The sequence below is a fragment of the Aulonocara stuartgranti genome, assembly GCF_965226115.1.
Source record: "Aulonocara stuartgranti genome assembly, chromosome: 14".
In the NCBI taxonomy this organism is placed as follows: Eukaryota; Metazoa; Chordata; class Actinopteri; order Cichliformes; family Cichlidae; genus Aulonocara; species Aulonocara stuartgranti.
The window spans coordinates 28,928,620-28,953,070 of NC_138950.1; the positions used below are offsets into that span (position 1 = coordinate 28,928,620).

Consider the following 24,451-nt stretch of genomic DNA (forward strand, 5'->3'; position numbering starts at 1 on the left):
CACTGTAAATATGAAAATCTGTACAAAACATCAAAGCATTAAGAATACTTGCAATAAAAAGAAATTTTCTAAATGGTGCTGTTTGTCTTATTATGCAGTAGACTTGAGATCTCAGTAGTTATTAGTTCAAGATCAGGACACAGTGTTTAAGGGATTGTACATTTCAAAATATAATTTACTTTGAAGCGATCTGATCCTATGCCATGACATTTAAAACATTAACATAATGCTCACTTAAATTGAAAAAAAATCTCTCACTTTGTGATTTTTAAAAAAGCAAATAGAATGCATTTATCAAACACTTTTAGTTGATGTTTGTTATGGAGTAGTGGCAGAAATCTTTAGCCATTCCTCGTTGCCTCAGGAGCAATGATTTTATTGAACATGTGCAAACATAAATGGAAATATACGTAAAATAGAGTTTATAACAATATAACAAGCTTGAAAGTCAATATTTGGCATTGTAACTGTTATTCTTCAGTTCTAGTTTTCTTGTCATTTCCACAGGAACAGTTTTCCAGGCTTCTTGAAGGATATTCAGAGCACGTCTTTGGGTGTTGTCCGCCTTTTGTTCCGTTCTCGTGTCACAATGATCCCACACTGCTTCAGTAATATTGAGGTCTGGGCTCTGGGGAGGCCAAGCCATGACTGATGCTGTTCTATTGTATGTTTTTCTATCCAGGTATGCTTTTACTGTACTGACAGTATTTTGGGGATCATTGCTATCCTGAAAAATGATGCATTTGCCAATCACATGCTTTCCCAATGGCATTACATTGTGGATTAAAATCCATTGTTACTTTTCTATATTCAAGATTCCATCAATCAAGAGTTTCCCATCCTTAAGAATAGCTTCTTCTTCTTCTAACAATTTCTGACAAGGGTTCAGCAAACGGTAGATGAATCAGCTGAAGGGCTAGATGCACCTTTCAGGTCCTGTGTTGGGTCTTAACTCGATTTTCCCCTCTTATTTCTTAAGGACATGACTTTCAGATATTGTTAATTTGCTGTAGAGGGTGTGTGTGGTTGAAAGGCAAGGCCTGAAGAGGAAATGAGGGTTAGGTGAGAGGAATGGTGGAAACATTGGGGTAAAACTTGGATTCACTTATTATTAATTATTAAACACTTATTATTAATGGAGCAGTAACACTGAGAAAAAAATCATCAAACTTTTACTCCTACTGACAAAATTAATCAAAAGCATTTTTAATTATGAACATTAAAAGTACTATTGAATGGGAAAAATCACATCTATCTGGATTTCTTTGCTTGTTGATTTCCAAACTAATATAAGTATTTTTCTGTACCTTTGCACTGATTTAACTGCTTTAACTGAATTTATCCTGCCAATGCTTTTTTGCATGTGCCCTTTGCTGCTAGAAATCAGATCATCTTTTTCATATAAATCTATGTACAAAAAAATACATAGATAGCTTTTAAAGCTGGAATCGGTCTTTGACTTTGCCTTTATTCTTCATTGCTGTATTACCTTTCCTCCTTCTGACCTTACTCTTTATGGCCACTTTTAGCATAAATATAGCATCTGGTTTAGCAAACCTTATAAAGGGAAAATCGATCTGAGGAATGGGAACAAAGCAAAAGTCATCATGAACGTGTCAGTTGAGGCTGTTAATCAGTGGGATACTGCAGGTCACCCTGCTTAAAAGCTGTCCCAATCCCTCTTTACGTGAAGCCTTTGCTTTTATTATATACTTCATATAACATATCATATTTATTTCTAACCACCATGACACCACAAGAGGGAAGCATTAGGCACTGAGATGGTGAAACTGCAACTGATAAAAATGCAGTTCATACATATAATGCAGCAAGCTAATCGATCTGTTGAAATTCACAAACACTTCTGCAGAGTAGATACATTCATTTCATTTTGTAGAATAAAAATATAATTTCCTGCCTTGTTTAGTATCACTATAATAGAAGGACACCGGCGCTAACAGTAAAAGTAAAAGTAAAAGCTATTGATACCAATTATTTTTATACTATATCCTCACTTCACAGTGAGAACCAAAATCTGTTTCTTCTTTCTTTTGTACTAAACATGTTCTCACACTCTGGAGCCATTTTGGTGCAAAGTCAGCAAATTTTATAATTTATAAATTTTTCAATTTTATATTTTATATTCCCCTTGCCATAAGAGCTGGGTAACACCCAAATTTCTCATCTGTGCAGTATTAAAGGTTTATCCTATTCTATTCTAAAACTTTAAAACTGTTTTTATTCTAGTATATAACTTTTATGATCACTGAAATTAAAGTTAATATAGATATAGCTTAAAAATAATTGGACAAATAAGTGCCTGGAGATGTTACCAAAATGGCTCCAGAGTGTGAGAACATGTTTAGTACAAAAGAAAGAAGAAACAGATTTTGATTCTCACTGTGAAGTGAGGATATAGTATAAAAATAATTGGTATCAATAGCTTTTACTCAACAATGAACACATAAGGTGAAGTAAACGTAAATCACAGTCTGATAAAAACCCTTTAATAAAGCACATTCAGTACATGTTCTGAAGCTATTACTCTGGCTCTGTTTGGGGTCATTGTCACGCTACAGAATGAACTTAAGCGATCTGATTATTTTGCATGATAAAAGATCTAATTGTAGTTCTAGTCTCTAGTTTTGACATGCTCTCTGCAAAAAAACCCCCAAAACAACAAAAACTAAAACAGCGGGATGCTTCACCATGCTTCGCTGCCAACATCTGTGCCTAAAGAGTTGTGCACAGTATTGTGTGTTGTATCATCTGTTACCCTTGCTGCAGTGGGTTTTATGAAATTGTCACATTTTCATACAGTGTTGCTGTTCTGTCAAGTAATTACATCTGTATCTCTGCTGCTTTTTTCCCGAGGCAGAGCAGAGAGCAGGCTGGGGTGACAGCTGCAGTGACACTACCCTCCAATCACAGAAAACATACAGCGCCACATGGTGCATATTAGAGCAAAATCATATTTGACAACTGTGAGTTCTCTGCTCTGACATTAAACCATAACCTCTTTCATTAAGTGCTCACAGGGAGCTGCAGGACACTGCTGGTCAGAACAATGCAAACTATGATACAATAATGTCAATGAATTACATTCATTTTCTAGATTTTTTGTCATCCTTTAAAAATAGCTCCATTTTTTTACATGCTAAAATCTACAAATTATACAAATTTCCATCCCCATAAATACAACCTTATCTAAGTAACGCAGTGAGTTTATTTGATCAGTTTGTCCTTGTTAGCATTTACTGCTGGCTTACATTTAGCAGGACTTTAACCAACATATGGTAATCCTATTTCACGCCAGAGAACGATGAGCAGTCTCTTCGTTAAGAGTCTGATCAGCATTCAGTGTTATGTTAGCATGCAGGCTCTGTCCCTCAGAGCCGCCTCACTCCTCTCTCCCCCTCTCTGCTAGAAACAGGCCCTTGTGCTCCCAGCAGTCTCCTCCTGTTTTATTTACATCTTAAGCATTTAAGCTGATGCTTCATCCAGAGCAGTTTAGCGAGAGTAAGCAGTAGGAGGTCAGTGTCTGATTCAAGGACACTATTTACAGGACATATGGTTGCTTCAGGATTGAACCCATAACTTGTCATTTATAGAACAGTCCCTTTAATGTTCGGCCACCTGGCTGCTTTATTTGTGGCTGGGTAATATTGTGTAGAAGCGCTTTTATAAAAAATGTGATGAAAGTACTCTTAAGTCGAGTTGGTGTAAGTTACAGCAGATGCCATGCAGCTGGAAGCTGAGGGTGAAATCTCTTTTGAAGTAGTCTATTTTGGGGGATGATTTTGAGGACTAATCTCACAGCATGCCGAAAATATTTTGACCACAACCATGAAAATGGATGGAGCAGTTAAAAGGAGAGCAGGCCAGCATGGTAGCTCATCTTTGCTGTCTCTACCTTATTTATAGTCCAGAAAAGCAAAATAAAGCATGAGTTTAGCAGCAAAAAATTACAAACAAGCTTGAAAATAAAATTAAACTGAAAAAAATAAGCATACTAATTAAAGTATGACAAATTTAAAGACTGCAGATGTATCCTAAAACACAGTAACAAAGCACAACCCAGGAAACCAGTTGTTTATTGGAAGACAATCTTGGGAGCAAAAATCCAGCTGATCACACTTATGCAATTTAATATATGACATCATATACATCTCAGTACGTTAATAATTTCAGCCTTTAAGGCCTCCTGCATTTCCACTATTGGTACTTTTGTGCATTCCTGATTCAATCCTCCTCTCTCGTTCATGTTCCAACCCTTTGTCCAAAAAAGTGCTTCCTATGTTTGACTAGGTTTTCAGTAGTTATGGCACACAGCAGTTAACCAAATAAATTAACTTAGCGCAAAGAAACTTTGTACCCAACTGCTTACAGTACTTCATGCTACGAGATATATTGCATCTGATGCTACAGAATGCTTGGTGGAAAAATAGCAATAAAAGTCAGAATCCATAAAACATAGAAGTGAGATTTAGCCCAGAGTCCTTGTTGGGGTGATTTGAAAAAAAAAGTACACCAAGTAATATTTTTAGCATATTTTTCTTCAAATTATAAATATTTACAAGGATTTGAATTTTCTGAAAAACATAAGAATCACTTTTCAGGCATTTTTGCTAAACTGTGTAAAATTTTCTCCTGTCACGAGTAGCCATTCCTTAATTTCTAAGTACCATAGACCAGCGGTCCCCAACCCCCGAGCCATGCACTGGTACCGGTCCGTGAGTCGTTTGGTACCGGGCCGCGAGTGTTGAGGTTCAGGTGTGCAATTTATGGTTTACCGGGGGTTTTTTTCTTCGTTTTATCGTTCATATTTATTGTTTTTATCGTTACCTCAGTTCCCCTGTGTCTTTTCCCGTGTGTTATGAACACATTTTAGTTATTTAGGGCCGGTCCGTGGCACAAAATGAATGAAATATTGCAGAAAGACTGATGGAAGATGGAAACTTTTTTTCCCCTTCACATAAGAAAGAACACGCTTTTGGTCGATTAAATGTCTACTAAAACTTAAACACTGTAAAGAAGTGGCACACAGGAATTATGGCAACATCACATTGAAAGTTTGTAAAATTCATATAGAGAAATGGTCCTCATGCTAAACTTTCACCACGTTGAATGTCCATGTTTTTAAAAAAAAACTAACAAAAACAAAAAAACATCAATTGTTTCCAAACCACCTCATCACTCGTCTCCTTAAAGCCATCTATTTTTGAGTCTTATTTCAAAAGCTAAGGAGCCCCCGCATCATTGATTGTCCACTGGCCAAGGTAACGTCAGGTGACAGCTCTTGGAAATAGCCTTTGTAATTGGTCCCAATGAAACTGGCCAGGCGATCACTGCTTCATAGTGTTCTTGATGGTCCACCTCTGCCCCGAGCAGGGCTGCAGGACCAGCAGGTGGCCGGAGTAAACATTAGCCGGCACCACCTCCAGACAGCGTCCAGTAGCCCGATTTATGATCGATTCGTTCTGCAAGGCAGAAGGAGATACAATACTTTGGTTTTAACAGATTTCACAGATGGTCTGTGAACAATGCGTGATGGTGACAGAACAGTATGTAACCAGACCGGGCCTTATGTGAACTGTTGCAACCTCTTTCTTAAACAAATGGCACTAACTTTTTACCTTACATCTATATAAAATAAGTAAGGTCTCCCTATTTCCCTAAGACTTCTACGTCTGCAGGACTCTTCACTGCTTGTCCTGCTGTGTGACAAAGAATCGATGTGGCAGAAGGTCTGCAGCATCACTGTTCAAGCTCTCCTCTTCCCGTGCTACAGGCTGTAACTCTTTAGTTTTTAAAGGTTACCCAAACAGAACTAAAAGACCAACAGAAAATTGACTTACAAAAGGTTTTTCACATTAAAAGAAAAAGAGAATCAATGCCAAAGTAAAAGGTATATTGAGTCGCTTGTTACCCTTTAAGCAGTCTGGGTTTAGTTGTCTTAAGAGGACCCCTTATTTTCTAGCATAAATATAATTTTACAACAGTTATTGTTCATATTAATCATAGCCAAAGTCTCAATTTATGTGCAAATAATCCCCGTTAACCAGACTGCTTTGATTTCAGTAATAGCAGAGATGATATCCTAATATAGTCATCACAAACAGACAGATCTATCTGTGAAGTCCTACTGGCCCCGGTGTTAAAACCTTCTGTTTGTGAGGGTTTTAACACAAAGAAAGGTGGCTTCAACGGAGGTATTCGGAATATAAAGGCGGTTCTGTCAGATAAAGCATGAACTACGGGGCTGCAGCAATGCTGAGTATGAGAGAAATGAAGATTCATGCAAAGCTACTCTCATATTAGAGTCCAAGAGAAAAAAGAATGGACCCAGACATGAGCTCAATAGGTCCCTTTTAAAATCTGACATATAGATACTTTTCCTCTCAACTCTATGCCAGTAAATTTTAGTTTCTCTTATAAACACTCAGTTATATCATTGAAAAAGAGATTTCTTTACACTTCTGACCTGAGAGAAATGCCATGTCTTCTGTTTCACGTTGGTCACCTTTTCACAATTGAGGAGCTGAGGAAAGTTGCTCATCTGATCGTACACCACACAACGAGTGTCCTCACCAGTGCTGCCTAGGGGTCCCAGAAACAGCTGACCTTCTTTAGTGTAGCGTCCTAACTAAGAGGAAAACAGATACGTCACACATACAGTAAACGGAAAGTTACTGAACTGGCTGAGTGAATACTCTTCTCTTTATTAGCTAACGATGAAATAAGTATGTGATGATGTACAAGTTGAAGGTAACCTGGCAGGAATTTTCCTTGATTATGCAAGCTGTTGGGTTTTTTTTTTGCTGCTTTGAACAAGAGGATGGTGTTGTTCCCAATACTGCTGAGAGGCAAAACATGTCTTTGTTCTTCACTGAGTGCTAAACACAAAGATTTTCCTGTACATCACTGCTAATCACAGTGTTGTTTCAGCAGAGTTCTAACCCACATATAGCCCTAACATTTTATATACACCAAATTCTGCAGTTTTCTCAACTTGACAGAAAGAAAAAGCAGAAGTGAGTCAGATTCTTCCCGCTCTGTTTTCTAACCTTTGTGTCTTTCACTTCAGCTTTTTCGTTCAGATTAATAGTAATTTCCACTTTAGCAGTGCAGATAAAACAGTTCCTTTGGTTGCATCTAGCTCTGAGGCTTTGAGTGTGCTGACGATAAAGACTGATTGGGAAATTGTTTATATCGCATTCTGTTCCTAACAAAGCATGAATAGTGGTTGCAATGCCTTGCAAAAGATTATAAAGATAAAGCTTTCCATCAACCACCCAGTCAGCCCAGTTTGGGTCTTTTTGCAGAGTAACTGCATCCTGTTTGCAGTACATCATACAAAAGTTAGGTGATTTAACAGCGTTTGGACTCAAAATCTTAAAAAATCCCACTTGTGGTCCCTAGATGTCACTGCTTCTTCTTAAGAACAGAGTATTTATTAAAATGTTTTTCTAGTATCTTTGACCACTACAAGTTACATTCATCTTTTCACAGATATTCATATCGCACTTTATTTTATGCACTTATGTGCTTTATCTGTTTTGCATACACACCTACAGCCAGTCACCATTTAACCTAACGTGCATGTCATCGGACTGTGGGAGGAAGCCGGACTACCTGGAGAGAACCCACGCTAAGACACCATGGGGTCGCTTTTATCTCCGTGGAAGTGCAAGTGTGAAAAACTGGTGGTCTAATAAAAACTGAAGACTTTTTGTTCCATCAAAAGGATAACTTTAAAAAATGCAACTGAAGCATGTCTTGTGAAGAAAGTGTGATGCGGCTGTTAGATTTGTATTGTTGATTGTCATTTATGCTTAGAAATATTTACTTATATATGCTTAGAGTTTTGTAATTAATTGTAGATTGGTAGAGGTTTTGATCCTTGATAGTCTGCAAACTGTGTGTGTATTAGACAGCACTTTGGGAGCATGAGAGGTCATACCGTGTCTTATTATTTTATGGTAGGATTAACGTAGTTGCGTCTGTTCTAGTCTAGTCTTTGTTTAGATGAACTGCAGGACTTCCTCACCGTGTTATCTAGGATGAACCATCTAGGGTGAGGGGGAGGCTACCCTCTTCCTGACCAAGGATGTTTGACCCTTTGATCAGCAGTCACACACACACACACACACACACACACACACACACACACACACACACACACACACACACACACACACACACGCACGCAGTAAGGATGGGCGGACATGTCTCAGCCTCCACCACTCTCAGCACTGGAGCCCCCCAGGGGTGTGTTCTGAGCCCCCTGCTGTACTCTTTGTACACATATGACTGTGTGGCCACTACCAGCTCCACCACCATCATCAAGTTTGCTGACGACACCGTCGTGGTGGGCCTGATCTCTGATAACAACGAGACGGCCTACCTGAAGGAGATTAGGAATCTGGAGAACTGGTGCCAGAGGAACAACCTCCTTCTAAACGTCAGTAAGACAAAGGAGCTGATAGTGGACTTCAGCACTAAGCAGGAGAGGAACTACCAGACCCCCGTCATCAACGAGTGCCCAGTGGAGAGAGTGGACAGCTTCAAATACCTCGGAGTTCACATCACGCAGGAACTGTCATGGTCCTGTCACATCAACACCGTGGTGAAAAAGGCCCGTCAGCGTCTCTACCACCTCAGACGCTTGAGAGACTTCCAACTGCCCTCCAAAGTGCTCAGGAACTTTTACTCGTGCACCATAGAGAGCATCCTGGCGGGAAACATCTTAACCTGGTTCGGGAACAGCACCATGCAGGACAGACGAGCTCTACAGAGGGTTGTGCGGTCAGCTGAGCGCACCATCCGCTCCGAGCTCCCTGACCTGCACTCAATCTACAGCAGGCGGTGCTGGACCAAGGCCAGGAAGATCGTGAAGGACCTCAGCCATCCCAACAACAGACTGTTCTCTCTGTTGAGGTCAGGAAAGCGATTCCACTCCCTGAAGACCAACACAGAGAGACTGAGGAGGAGCTTCTTCCCGCAGGCGATACGGTCTCTCAATCACACCACCACACAGTACTGACCCACACATACAGTTCTTACACACACACTGGACTTTCTGGACTTTGTTTTTGCACAACACTGGTCACTATATTCTTCATTTCCGGTTAATACTTGTACAGCTGCTGTTATTGTGTATATATTTATTTATATTTAGATTTCTTCATACATTCTTATATAGTTCTATACTGTGTATTGGTGTATTTTGTTGTACAGTTATTTTATTTTCAACTTTAATTTATATATTTTATCTTATTCTTCCCAGTTAAATTTACCCTTCATTCTAATTTGTGTTGTACAGTTATTTCATTTTTAACCTTAATTTATATTTTATTCCTTCCTAGTTAAATTTACCCCTTTTTAATTTTTCATATTTATTTCCTACCTTATTCATAGCCTTTCCTTTTTTGTTTTCTTTAGGTCACGAGCAGTTGTCCAAGCATTTCACTACATATCGTACTGTGTATGACTGTGTATGTGACAAATAAAATTTGAATTTGAATTTATTACTCTTTGTGTGTATGTAGACGTCATATGTTAACGAACTTATGCATATTCATGTAACCTCAATAAAAGGACAGTGGTACGGGAGGACGGACGAGAGCAACTGGGGCCAAGCGAAGGAACGGCGATTGTCCGGTTCTCTCCCGTGCACGAGTAACATGAAGCTTGCCTACTTCGTGTCTTGCTTTGCAGTGTAATTATATTGCCTTTAACGTTCCAGCGGATGGGTTCAAGCTACAAACCTATCAGCGGCACTCATTTTTCCAGAATTGAATTGAAATTTTAGCTCCTTTAGCATTTTACCACTGAAGCCTTGACTTTCTGCCTAAAGCACCTGTTTACCACTGTGAGCTAAAAAGAGAGGCCCTTAGGGCTGAAGGGATGAAGAGCTGACACTGGCTGACTCAGGGCTTCAACACAAAAAGTGCAAGACACAATTTTATTCTGACAGCAGAACTCGCTCCTTGGAGGATTTCAGCTGAGCCTGTGATTGAGACACAGCTGCAAATCACATCACCGGAGAAGCTCACTGTATGTTTTCATGAGAAAGCAAAGCAACTGGAAAAAGATGGAGTATACTCTTTAGTATGGTGGTGAGGAAGAGTGTTGTACCTGAGGACCCCACCCATGGCATGGGTGCAGGGTGGCTGTGTGGTTCTCCTTCACACCCTGATCCATACACAGGTGGCTTGCTTTAGAATTGCGGACCTTAAATACACAAAAAAAAAGAGTCAGACTTAATTCATAAAATATGAATATTCCCCAAAATAATTACCGATTAAAAATGTATAAAGGCTAAAAACAAGGATGTGTCAGTGTGGATCAGACAAAGTTCTAAATCTCATTTATTTTCTATTAACAGCTGAGAAGATGTGGATGTACATGCTGTCTGAGTCCCTGCTTTCTTGTTATATTTTGGTCTGTGGAGGAGATACAAGTTTCTTAGGACTTTGTGTAAGTATCATTTATTTAATTTCAGTGGTTTAATTTGTACATCAGATCTTACATCTACAAACTTACTTTTTCCTGTGTCTTTGTCCTTCATGGCTCACCTCACCGTAGAACAGCGTATCGTTGTACCTCTTCATCTCTGGGTAAACGTTGTCTAGGTACCAGTGAAAGCTCTTACATTGCAGACTCTTCCTCAGTGCAACCCTCTGTGATATGTCTCCGTAATCAATACCGTGGTTCTGCAAGAGCAAAGGAAGTTATTATGCCTAAAGTCTCTACATAAATTGTGGAACCAAAAGAAAAACTGTTTGGCTCTGAACATGGACATCTGATAGTCACAAACAGACAAGCATGACTGACAGCATCCTCTCTAAGAGAGGTCTTGGTGCAGAAAAATGCCGTTCTCACCTCCATGGGGATGTTCCAGGCCAGGTAGACATTGGACTTGTACTCATCCATCCAGACCTCTGCCACACGCAGGGCATTAAGGCGTGTGTGGAAAGCTATGTTACTGTGGTAAGGTTTCTTCATTCGTGCAATATGAGCCACTCTGGAGCAAGGCAGCACCTCCATACTGCCTCCACACAGCCACACCTGTGGGTAGTAGGAGTATGAATTAAAGCTCACAATAATATACTGCTGGCTGCTGGGCAGCAGGAAATATAAATAGGCAGATGCACAGTCGCCGCGATGTCCTGATTTATAAAGTCAATTACAGCTAACAGCTGGAGCATAGAGCACCTGGAAGGACGTGTTTTCTTTGTGCTGGAACTAATGAAAGCTAAATCTGTACATTTAGAAGTCCTTCTCGGTTTTTCTTCTTGTTTTCTGTTATATAAAAAATATCTAATTGTTGCTTTTATTCATTTTTTTCTAGCCAACCTTAAGGGGCATCAAGAGGAGCTGAGGTTTTCGGCACTTCAGCACTGGGTTAACTTTTAAGCTCCAACTGTGAGTATACATACATAAATGCATGTTTTTTTACTTATATTGTTTGCTGTGACAACGTATCATCCAGAGCACTCTCCCAGTCAGCGAATACACCATGATGATTCCAGGCATGTCATTAAAGATCAACAAGAAGAGACGGTCAGAAGCACAAGTCATGCTTGAAGATGTGGCCAAAACATCTTCTACAGTTCACCATGCTATTTCCCAGCTTTGATGTAGGACAGCGGGCCAGAACAATAAGACATGAATGCTAGCATAGCCCCAAGAGCTACACAACAACAGAATAAAAAAAGAAGCATAAAAGCAAGCAGTTTACACAATCATAAAAGCATAAGACAACAAGTGAGTTTTGAGTTGGGACTTAAAGAGAGAGATGGAAGAGATATTTCTTAAATCAGGAGGTAGGGAATTCCAGAGTCGTGGAGCAGAGCAGCTGAAAGCCCTGCTCCCCATGGTGGCAAGACGGGGGGAAGGGACGGAGAGAGAAAGGGAAGAAGAAGATCTAAGACATCGAGATGGGGCAGTGATCTGAACCAGATCAGAGAGATATGGAGGAGAGAGATGATGAATAGCCTTAAATGTGTACAAGAGTATTTCTTCTTCCTGACCAAGATTCGTTCCTTTTGTTGCTTCTCATTAACAGAGGTCAAAGAAAGTATAATGATAAAGTGGAGAACTACTGGACATCATTCATTTTTGGTGCTAAAGGTTTAAGAATTAACTGCAGCAGAAGAGCTTCACCTGCTTGTGAAGTGGTTTAGAAAAGAAACCTCAGAGCATGAAGGTTGAATCAATTATCTCCTCATACAAACCACCCAGCAGCTGAGCTGAAAATGATATCAGAATGGCTAGAACAATGTTATGGTGCATCTAGAGCTACTGAAACAGCTCTTAATGCAAAACTTTAAAAAAGAGCTTTTTGACCTAGCAGACTTGCTATTGAAGAAATAGGAAGCTGAACAAGATAACTTCCTCCCAGGATCCTCTCTGGAAACAGCCAGTGGTACTCATCCCTTTTTCCAAAAGCTTCTACACAACCTCAGGAAAAATGGACATGCCCAAATAAGGGCATCATGTAGCTACAATCTCTAAGTTGATCAGTGGTGGAATCCAATGACCTAGCTGTAATCCTTACTTCATTCACAATGATAGCCATCAAAATCAGCAGGTCAAGACTGAGGTATCCTCTGCAGGTTTGGAGAACAAATGTGCAAAGCCAGCAACTGACCAATTAGGAACTATCCCAGCCACAGAAAAACACAGCCCTTAAACAAACACAGAGGCTTCAGAGGAAAACCCCTTGAAGAACAGATGAGAACAGGACATGGTGCTGTGAATTCATTCATGCAGGACTGTGAGTGAGATCAAACCACTGGACCCTGAATTGACCTCTCACTGTTAGGTAGAATTGTTGTGCACATCCACAAGCTTCAAAAGGAGATTAACTGCTCTCATAATGAATAATTTACCCAGAAAGTGGATCTCGGCAGGGTACTCACAGAAGAACTGAGCATCAAAATGGAAAAGAAAGAAGATTTAAGACACGTTAGGCATGGTTGTTGTTGACAGAAGGACTGGTCTGAGTATTTTGGAAACTCCTGATCTACTAGGATATTTCTGTATTACCATCTCTAGGGTTATCCCAAGGGATGGTCCAAAAAGAGGAAATATCCAATGAGAGACAGTTCTCTGGGTGAAAATATCTTGTTGATACCAGACCCGACCAGAGACTGCTTTGAGCTGACAAGAAGGCAACAGTAAAACAGATAACTTCTTCTTAAAAACCACTTTTGCATTACTTTGAACCGTGAACCTTGAAGAATTTGGGCTAGAGCAGCAGAGGACCATATCAGGTGCTACTCTTGTGAGCTAACAGGAAAGTCTCCACAGTCAGGGGATCTCAATCAGATAGATCACGAGATTCCCATCGTGAATGCACAGCTGACAAATCTGCATCAACTGCATGAGGCCATCATGCCACGATCAATCTTTGAGGAATGTTTCCAGTACTTTGTTGAATCTATGCCATGAAGAATTAAAACAGCTCTGAAGGCAAAAGAGTGTCCAACCTAATACTGACAAGGTGTATCTAATAAAGTATCTGCTGAGTGTGTCCAACCCACGAGCCTTCTGCTGTGAACATAATGAAGACATGGATATCCAAGCTATCTGAACCCACGTCAAAGTGATGTGAGCGTAACAGAAACTTCAAACTGACAGGTCGCCAAACAATTGCACAGATGCAACCTATTTCACTCCTGACAAACATTCCTACTGGATAAAAAGTAGGTCCGTCAGTCTTTCTTCACACTGGGAACAATATGAAACATGTTCCATCCACAGATAAGGAGCACTACAAACAGAAAATGGGCACATAGGTTTTAAAGATAACCTATGTGTTTCTGTTACCCAAGGACACGGGTGCTAACCAACAGAGGGTATGCCAAAAAAAAACATTTTACTGCTCTCTGCCACACTCTAAGATAAATAAGCAGTACTATGATTTCATGTAAAAGATGTTGGACAACAACCATGCAAAATTGCCCCATAGAGGTGCTGATATCTACCGCTTAACATTCATTATCCCAAGAATCCTGTTAAAACCCAAACAGTCATTGATTCAAGTGCTTGTTATGAAAGAGTTTCTCTGAATGAGGGCCTTCTCCCTGGACACATCCAAACAATCCTCTTGTAAGGGTTGTAGTGAAATGTAGAAATGTTGTTGTCGCAGGGCAACTCTGGATATGTGTCCCACTGCTTTGTAGTAAAAGAGGAACAGAAAGAAATGTGGTTCTTGAGATGTGACATTGTGGGCTAGATTCATGTCTTTGCTAATACTTCATCTCCAGCAGTTGTAATATATTTATAGGTGCGTTGAAGCTGAATTTTAGCTGTTTTATTGCATCTGTACACGTTTACTTATCTAGACTTAATTTTGGGGGGAATCTTGATATTTTTGATGACAAGATATAAGAACTTTCCATTTCAGATTCAAGTTATGACCAAGTCAACTCAAAGACAAGGCAACCGTTTTTGTCTTTCTAAAAATATTTGATTGTTTAGCTTGCTGGATAAAAGCCAACACACTCGGGTTGTGAAAATGTTTGACGTTATTTTTTCAGGAAAAATCTAATAACCTTGCAGAAAAACAAAAGACTCTCCAATCTCTCAAAATGTACAGAAACAAACTCCAACCTTCCTGCTCTGCTCTACGTGACCTATTTATCTCCATTGCCCTGCTGTGAGCTGCTCACACAGGACTGGTCCTCCAGGACTCTTAATGGGGCCTCATTTATCAGTGGTGCCACGCTACGGTGGCCACTGCTCCACTTAAAACCTACAGGGGTAAAGAGGGAGCAGGAACAAGAGGAAACTGGGTGACACACAAACCCTGATGCCTAGTTCGATGTTCTCCCCTCCGTAGACGTCCATGCCTGAGTCGAGTAGACCGAGTTCTCCAAAGTAGTCCCGATTGGCCACAAAGGAGCATCCAATCATGGCAGGCGTCCTGCAGCCAGGAAAACACACTATCATGTGACACTGAGCGTTTGCAAACACCAGAATGTGTTTTTTTGTGGCTTTATCTGATGTTTATTTTGGAGTACTTTTCTACAACCCAAATCTCCACTATGCAAAGTTTCACACTTTATATTTCAGCCTATTATGTGGAGGGTAAATCTAAACATTTTTGTGCATACTCATGCAATTTATTCTTATTTTTAATTAAAGAATGGAAGGAAATCCAATTTAACACAAATATATGGGTGATAATCAGATAATTAAAATCCTATTTTCACCACTCTCTAATTTAGGCTGTAATTTTTTTATTGCTTTAATGAAGTCTGGTTTCCCATCAGGAGCTTTTTTTCTTGTTTTCCCCTAATCTTCCCCAAAACTAAAAAAAGAACTTGGTGGCAGTTTTATTGAAAATCTTAAAGAAGTGGAAAAAAATACATCTCAGAAGTGTGAGATCTGTGTTCACGTTTAAATGGGAGAAGCTGGCATACCTTATTGGTGCAGACATGTCTCCCTCCTCCCACCACTCTTTGGGTGGATTAATGTACATGCACCACAGTTCCCAGTTGTAGCCATGGCCAGAGTTCTCATAGCGCTCCACCTCAAAGGTATCGTGCTTGATGTTGTCGATTGACGGCAAGATAATCCTCTTGTGGTTTTCTTTTATTCTAGCTAGAACTGGTTCTGCCCTGAAAAAAGTGCAAACACACACACACTCACACATTTAGTTGACTTTACTTTGTGCAGAAACAAAGTTTATAACATCTTTTAAGAGCACCACTTTTTTCATCCACTTCAGTCAAATAGAAAGTTCCTTGTGTCGTCCCAGTTTTATCACTAATTCTGTTTGATTCAGCCGAGTTGAGCTCTGCAGGGGGCAGTGAGAGAACTGCACGGTATACCTTAAGTTATGCACTGAGCTCGAAAATGAGATCCACAAAAAGACATCAACAGGATGTGGCAGTTGTCTTAGCGGGGTTAATAAGGTCCCTCATTGCATGCTAATTTCTTGACAGTATTTAGCCTTTGATTCAGTTCACCACCAAGCGCTCAGCTTTTTTGAATTAGTACAAAACCTTCATTTTTTATGGTTACTAAAAATTTACTTTTACGACAAGTTCTCCAAGAGGGGTCCTGTTTTGGTGTGTGTTTTATGTGTGCTTGTGATGTTTTTTTTTAAATAAAATCCGTTCAACCTGATCCCACAGCCTCAAGTGTCTCATTTTAAAACTTCTCAGGCGTGAAATAGCTTGGCTCTTCCTTTTATGCAGCTTCAGCTATCCTTTGTCTTCTCTTTCCATGGTTTCTTTGCACTTTGTAGCACTCTTTTAACACTGATACCCAAAGCTCTATTATTGTCATTGTTGTTATCATGAATAAGTTATTCCAATGTTCATACATTTGGCAAAGATATGTTTTTTTCCAGATTTAATTTTGAGTACATGTCATTTTTGTTTTTGAATGCTGTGTTTCACTTTAATTTACACTAAAATAAGCCTTTTTCCAAATACCAAAAATTCACTCCTGACTGTTAATAACACCGTGCTTCCCGCTAGATGATAGGACCCACTCACCATGATGGGGTGAACTCCACATGGGCATCAAAAAATCCTGTCACCTCAGCAGTGGCTACCTTCCAACCCTCGATCCTGGCCCTGATCAATCCCTCTCTCTTTTGGTTCCTTACAATCTTCACCAGGCCGGGATAGCGTTTGTTCACATACTCCTCCAGTGGACCTTTCAGTTGCTCTACAGTTCAGAAAATGAAGATAACACATCAAACAAAACAAGTCAGAAATGCTTATAAAGACTGATCTTTAGTTGATCTTTGAATCTGCCGTTTAGCTTATAATCTGCACATCTATCCTTGAACAGTCTGCCAGCTGGAGTTTTCCAGTATTTGATCTGATGTCAGGACTAATAAAGCCTGAAAAGAATATATCACCATTGCAGCTAAGTTGGCGAGTTTAAGAAGAATCCCTACATGCTAAAGAAAGTGCTTGTATTTTTTTCTTAGCTTCTCTAACATCAGATCCATTGCAGCCCTCTTTACTGAAGAAAGGAGGAAAAAAAGAAAAATGCTGTTCCAGAGTCCCCTCTGGCAGCAACAATCAAAGCCTGACACATTATGCCTAGCTTGCATAATTATTTTCATGCAATCACAATAATTGGAATTCATGTCGATAAATATGAAAGGACAGCAGAGTGAGCTTAAGCAACCATTCCCAGTATGACAACTCTTTTGTCTCACTTCTCTCACTGGCAGCCTGCACTCCTTTATAAACCGCACATCAAGCCTTAGTATTGGTTGTGTGAAACAACATGATAAGAACACAAAGGGCAACCCACTAAGCACTAAATGGTAAATGGCCTGCATTTGTATAGCGCTTTTCTAGTCCCTAAGGACCCCAAAGCGCTTCACACTACATTCAGTCATTCACCCATTCACACACACATTCACACACTGTGAATGTGTGTGTGAATGCCCCAGGGCAGCTGCAAGCTACATTGTAGCCACAGCTGCCCTGGGGCGCACTGACAGAGGCGAGGCTGCCGGACACTGGCGCCACCGGGCCCTCTGACCACCACCAGTAGGCAAACACGGGGTTAGTATCTTGCCCAAGGATATTTGGCATGCAGCCAGGAGGCAGCCTGGGATCGAACCACCGACCTTCTGATTAGTGGCTGACCTGCTCTGCCACCTAAGCTACAGCCACCCCACTAAGCAGTGTTTTTGATTTTTATTTTAGGCTGTCCAGAGACAAAGAACTAAAAAATATTTAATATACAGTGGGGCAAAAAAGTATTTAGTCAGCCACTGATTGTGCAAGTTCCCCCACCTAAAATGATGACAGAGGTCAGTAATTTGCACCAGAGGTACACTTCAACTGTGAGAGACAGAATGTGAAAAAAAAATCCATGAATCCACATGGTAGGATTTGTAAAGAATTTATTCGTAAATCAGGGTGGAAAATAAGTATTTGGTCAATAACAAAAATACAACTCAATACTTTGTAACATAACCTTTGTTGGCAATAACAGAGGTCAAACGTTTACTATAGGTCTTTACCAGGTTTGCACACACAGTAGCTGGTATTTTGGCCCATTCCTCCATGCAGATCTTCTCGAGAGCAGTGATGTTTTGGGGCTGTCGCCGAGCAACACGGACTTTCAACTCCCGCCACAGATTTTCTATGGGGTTGAGGTCTGGAGACTGGCTAGGCCACTCCAGGACTTTCAAATGCTTCTTACGGAGCCACTCCTTTGTTGCCCGGGTGGTGTGTTTTGGATCATTGTCGTGTTGGAAGACCCAGCCTCGTTTCATCTTCAAAGTTCTCACTGATGGAAGGAGGTTTTGGCTCAAAATCTCACGATACATGGCCCCATTCATTCTGTCCTTAACACGGATCAGTCGTCCTGTCCCCTTGGCAGAAAAACAGCCCCATAGCATGATGTTTCCACCCCCATGCTTCACAGTAGGTATGGTGTTCTTGGGATGCAACTCAGTATTCTTCTTCCTCCAAACACGACGAGTTGAGTTTATACCAAAAAGTTCTACTTTGGTTTCATCTGACCACATGACATTCTCCCAATCCTCTGCTGTATCATCCATGTGCTCTCTGGCAAACTTCAGACGGGCCTGGACATGCACTGGCTTCAGCAGCGGAACACGTCTGGCACTGCGGGATTTGATTCCCTGCCGTTGTAGTGTGTTACTGATGGTGACCTTTGTTACTGTGGTCCCAGCTCTCTGCAGGTCATTCACCAGGTCCCCCCGTGTGGTTCTGGGATCTTTGCTCACCGTTCTCATGATCATTTTGACCCCACGGGATGAGATCTTGCGTGGAGCCCCAGATCGAGGGAGATTATCAGTGGTCTTGTATATCTTCCATTTTCTGATGATTGCTCCCACAGTTGATTTTTGCACACCAAGCTGCTTGCCTGTTGTAGATTCACTCTTCCCAGTCTGGCGCAGGTCTACAATACTTTTCCTGGTGTCCTTCGAAAGCTCTTTGGTCTTGGCCATGGCGGAGTTTGGAGTCTGACTGTTTGAGGCTGTGGACAGGTGTCTTTTATACAGATGATGAGTTCAAACAGGTGCCATTCATACAGGTAACGAGTGGGGGACAGAAAAGCTTCTTACAGAAGACGTTACAGGTCTGTGAGAGCCAGAGATTTTCCTTGTTTGAGGTGACCAAATACTTATTTTCCACCCTAATTTACGAATAAATTCTTTACAAATCCAACCATGTGAATTCATGGATTTTTTTTTCACATTCTGTCTCTCACAGTTGAAGTGTACCTCTGGTGCAAATTACTGACCTCTGTCATCATTTTAGGTGGAGGAACTTGCACAATCGGTGGTTGACTAAATACTTTTTTGCCCCACTGTACCTATGAAAATATACTCACTGTATATATATATATAATCAAAGCATTTCTTTAGCAAAGTGCACATACTAGCCCTTTTTAAGTTCATTGACATATGTGCACTCAAACAGGCCCAATGAGATTGAGGGTTATACCCCAATTATTTGTGTTAGGTTTGTAAGCTTTTCCAAATGAATACAGAAAATCAGCAAAACCACCATAAAGAAAGCTTATTTAAATAAAGCTGATATTGGGAGAACAAAGCCCAAGGGGTGGAAAATGAGTAAAAAACCTGTGAAGCAGAGAATAACATGAGGGACTGTTGCAGAGCGCATGAGTGAAACAAGCTCACAGATGAGCTGACAAAGATTGGCAGAAATCACTTTAGAGCAGCCGGGTAATAAGGAACAGGTGAACATAGAGTGGAGCAGATAATTACGAGCAAAAACCCAAACAAATACTTTCAGACAATCCTAAAGCTCTTATTTAGTTGCATAGAGCCATGTGTGAACATTTTGTCTTTACATTTTGCTTCCAAGGAACCGAACTGTCTTTTAATTCTGTAATTTATTTCACGTTCTTCAGGCTTTCTGAAGGTCCTTCAAATTTTTCTTTGGACATCATTTTATTATAATTTTCAGTGCAGTCCTTTATTTGTTTGTTCCTATGAATCATTCACACATAATAAAGGCACCTAACTCAAGGGACAAATTCGTTACTGGCACATTACCAGCAGCTTGTCACAAATACACAATTTGTTTCCTGCACAAAAAATGACAACGATAACACACCAGCAAGGTGATTACCAAAGAGCTATTAGCCAAAAACTTGACATATGTCAAGAAACTAAACAAGTAGAGGACAAAAGAACTGGCAGCTTAAATAAAAACATCTACAGCAGACGAACAGAATTTGAAAGTTGTGTCCTTAAGAAATAACACAAAACTGACACACAACCTGAGCGATGCATCTGGCATCTTATGTTTGCAAGTTTCAGTAAACTGCTGCATCTATTTCCCATTTTCCTAGCAAAATACAAAGACATGATGGCTTATTAGCTCATCCTATCCTAAATAACCACTAATGTATGCCAACTATTGTCACTGCTACACTATCAAAAGCTGAAAACAAACATAAAAAACATACAAATTCATCACCACAACAACACAGTTGATAAATAAAGAAATACAGAAGCACACATGCAAATAGAGAGATGACATAAAAGTTCTCACTCAGCTCCCTGCGGTGCTGTTTTAAGCTCCAACTCACTCTAAACAACACCAACGGGGGTCTACTGCTTCCTGAGCATCAACGACCGCGCCACCTTTTTAAGATAAGATAAGATAAGATAAGATAAGATAAGATAAGATAAGATAAGATAAGATAAGATAAGATAAGATAACCTTTATTAGTCCCACACGTGGGAAATTTGTTTTGTCACAGCAGGAAGAGGACAGTGCAAAGGTTATTCACTAGTTTCAGTTTTATAATAATATAAAACTTAATTATATAATTATATTCAGGTTACATGACACTTATTGTATAAGATAATTATTTCTGGGATGCTGAATGACAATTTGATGTGTATTTTGTTGCTTTCAGTAGAAATCCTGCTGATGACTCAGTGGATTTTAGATGGAAATTCTGTGTTTCACTCACTATAAACCATCTTCTAATCAGAGGGCGAAAAAGCCACTCTTCTTATTTGGTATTAGCTGAAGAAAATATTTAATCTATACTGACCGTCATCGCTGTTGTCGTCCACCAGGATGACCTCCTTGAGCAAGTGTGTGATTGACAGCTGAGTGGACTGAGCGCAGGATCACCGACAGAGCCTCGTTGACGAAGATGAAGATGAGGGAGATTTGGGGAAGGTCTCTTGAGTAGCTGACCTTTCTACATCTGTAGAAAGACACGACACAACACCTGTAAACTACTTGCATTAAGTAATACGAGGTGCCAGTGGAGCACTAGAGTGATGGTTTGGGAAAAGTAGTCTACAAAGTTATACAATTAAAAAGACAATCATGATTTTGTATTGATGAGCCCATTTACCATGATTTCTAACATTTCTGATCAATTGAATGTTGTATTAAATAACAAGGAATATGCCTTTCTTTTTAAAAAATGAGGACATTTCTCAGTGAACCTTAATTTTTGAGTGCTCGCATATTTAATTTTGAATTTGTAAAAAAGACTAAACTACCTCCATAGAGCTGCTGACGTCTTGTTCAATGGGGCTGAAAGGCAGAGCAAGTGCTGCTTCCTGTTCAACTATAATCACAAGGATTTATTTTCCACATTGGCCTTTTAACTGCATGTGCTGTTTCAGATAGAAACCCTATTTTAAACTTGTTTTGTTTAAACAGCTCTAATGAAGCGGAAAGCGGCAGGGTGAGGCTTTGGCTCTAAGTTTAGCACATGTGGGAAAGGAAGGGGCTTCTTTTATTGTCTCCTTTTCACGTCTTTTTTTCTTTTATCGATTATCTTATTTCCTCTGTGAAATAATAGCTAATTAGAAGTTATTCTATAACAAATCCAGTGTTTTCAATTCACGAGGTTGGAGAACACTTTTTTAGGGTTTTTGGCAGGAAACCATTAGAAAACAGAAGGCAACATTAACAAGATTAACCACGAAGAACTGGGACATTTGTCACCTTTTTTCTCCTTCTGATACAATATTGCAAAAGTCTTGAGGCATCCTCATTTCGTTATATTCTGCTGGGAAAATGGGAAATAGGCAGAGCAATTCACTGAAACGTGCAAACATAAATGGAAATACAGTACATAAGGCAAAAATGTACTTGAAAGTCAATATTTGGTATGGCCACCTTTACTATCGAACATAGCCTGGACTCTCTCTTTCCGGAACACACTGCTTTAATAAATGTTGAGGTCTGGGCTCTGGGGAGGCCAATCCATGACTGATCTAGGTATACGTTTACTGCATTCACCGTGTGTTTGGGATCATTGTCGTAATGAATAAAAATATGCCTTTTCCAACTAGATGCTTTTCAGCTGGGACTGCATGATTAATGAAAATCTTAATATCTGGTTCATATTTCCATCAGCTTTCTCAAGATTCCCAACACCACTGGCAGAGCCTTCATCGTGTTTTACAGATGGATGTAAACACCCTCTGTTGGAGTCATATCAACAATTATTTGAACCAAAAATGTCAAATATGAATTCATAATGCTGTAAGACCTGTTGCCACTGATATAGTCCAGTTCTCGTGTAATTTACCATACCTCAGCCTTTTCTCCCTGTTTCTCTTCACTAAAAATGGCTTCCTGACAGCCTTCCACTGAGACCGTTTCTGATGAGGCTTCAGCAAACAGCAGATGGATCCATTAAAGGGCCAGTGCATCTCTCAGGTACTTCAAGTCTTTGCTTTTCTTTATATTTTTCTACATCTTAAGGACATGATTTCCAGATACAGTTCATCTGCTGTACAGAGTTATTTAGTCCTGCTACTTTTCCGGTTTCCTCAATTTTTTTAAGGACTCACAGCACGCCAGATTTTTGGGAACCACCTAGTTGGTTCAAAATGTTATTTTTACCTATCAGATTTTGTTATCTTTTAGATTCTTAAAGTGCTATGCTGTGGTGTGCTGGGGGAGCAGCACAGCAAAGAAGGACTCATCCAGGCTGGAAAAACTGATCAGGAAGGCTAGCTCTGTGGTCGGCATGAAGCTGGACACCCTGGTGACAGTGGCAGAGAAAAGGACACTAAAGAAACTGATGGACATTATGGACAATGCCAGGCATCCTCTGCACACGGCCATTAACAACCAGAAGAGTCTGTTCAGTGACAGGTTGCTTCTCCCCAAGACAAGAACTAACAGACTTAAAAACTCCTTTGTCCCACACGCCATCAGACTGTTTAACTCCTCTCTGGAGGGGAGAGGGAGGGGAAACAGGAGGACAAAGGAGGGGGGAACAACTAAGCTGTAGTGCCTCTTCACCTCACTGTGCAATACCTTTTGTGCAATACTTTTGTAAATAGTCAACAGTGCAATAGACCTCAATACTCGATACTTTGGGAGCCATAAACATCATTAGACCAGTGCACATATTGGTAAATGGACTGGTTCTTATATAGCGCTTTTCTACTCTTCTGAGCACTCAAAGCGCTTTACACAACTTGTGCATTCACCCATTCACACCCATTCGCACAAGCACATTGTTCTAGGTGCTTTCTAAGTAACATTCACACACATTCATACTCCGATGGATGCATCGGAGAGCAATTTGGGGTTAATATCTTGCCCAAGGATATTTGGCATGCAGACTGGGGGAAGCCAGGAATCGAACCACCAATCTTCCGATCAGCAGATGACCTGCTCTACCGCCTGAGCTACAGCCACCCCCTTATTGTCTCTATTGTGCTCTGTCTTGGTTGTTGAGTTGACTAATGTGGAAATAAAATTTATCCAGCAGTAAACCTGAGTTTGCGGTGAGGGAAGCATCTTGTACAGTACAGCACTTTCCAGCAGGAACTTCGATAGAATGTAAAATAAAACATTTTGTGTATTTTAAAATGACATTCAGTGTGTTTTTGTTGTTGCTGCACTAATCAACCACTTACTACTAACTGCAATGGTAGTTTATTGGATTGGAAAGTGTGGCGATGCTCGCCACCTGGTCTCCCTTCTTGCTTGTTGGTGTGGGCAGGTCTCATTTGTAGGTGCTGAAGAGCTGCTGTGGCTCATTTCCATCAGTGGCACTGGCAATACCTGGGCTCATTCTGTCAGTGAGGTAGTTGAAAAACCCCAGTTGGGTAAAGCGTTTGGGGGTTTTTGTTAACAGACATGCTTATCTATTTAGTTGGTGTTATTTTTTTCAGCTAAATTTTTTAGTGCAATTAGCACTTTCAGCATCAATCCATAGCAATGTGTTGTATTTTTCACATTGTCTGTGTGTAAAATACATATGTAAGCATAGATTACACAAAGGATCCTGCACGCCAAGCTGGATACAAATAGAAATCCCTGGAAACAATTCTTTCTGCGCTTAAGAGCAGCTTCCTATTGCAACGCTGGAGGATTTGTCACCATTACTGGATACGCTGCAGAAGCACAGCAAAGCAGTGACTGTGTGGAGTCGAAAACTATTACACCAACTACACTAC

The 24,451-nt window shown here is 40.3% G+C and overlaps 2 protein-coding genes and 1 long non-coding RNA gene across 9 annotated transcripts in view; 1 reads left to right on the forward strand and 2 right to left on the reverse strand.

Annotated features, from left to right (window-relative positions):
- Positions 1-24,451, reverse strand: part of LOC309687729 (protein broad-minded-like) — a 112,375-nt gene that overhangs the window by 70,728 nt on the left and 17,196 nt on the right. The gene's annotated exons all lie outside the window — the stretch shown is intronic.
- Positions 5,146-21,221, reverse strand: LOC309686921 (polypeptide N-acetylgalactosaminyltransferase 17-like; the record flags this gene model as incomplete). The annotated part of the gene is given in 10 exon segments (XM_082501594.1): positions 5,146-5,480; positions 6,485-6,646; positions 10,141-10,236; positions 10,581-10,718; positions 10,888-11,073; positions 14,821-14,938; positions 15,438-15,635; positions 16,521-16,695; positions 21,061-21,110; positions 21,112-21,221. Coding segments are annotated over 10 exon segments (1,368 nt in total), but the record flags the coding sequence as incomplete, so codon positions are not given.
- LOC309687734 lies at positions 21,228-23,861 on the forward strand. The gene is made up of 2 exons (XR_014270836.1): positions 21,228-22,694; positions 22,905-23,861. It is a non-coding gene; the product is annotated as an uncharacterized lncRNA (long non-coding RNA).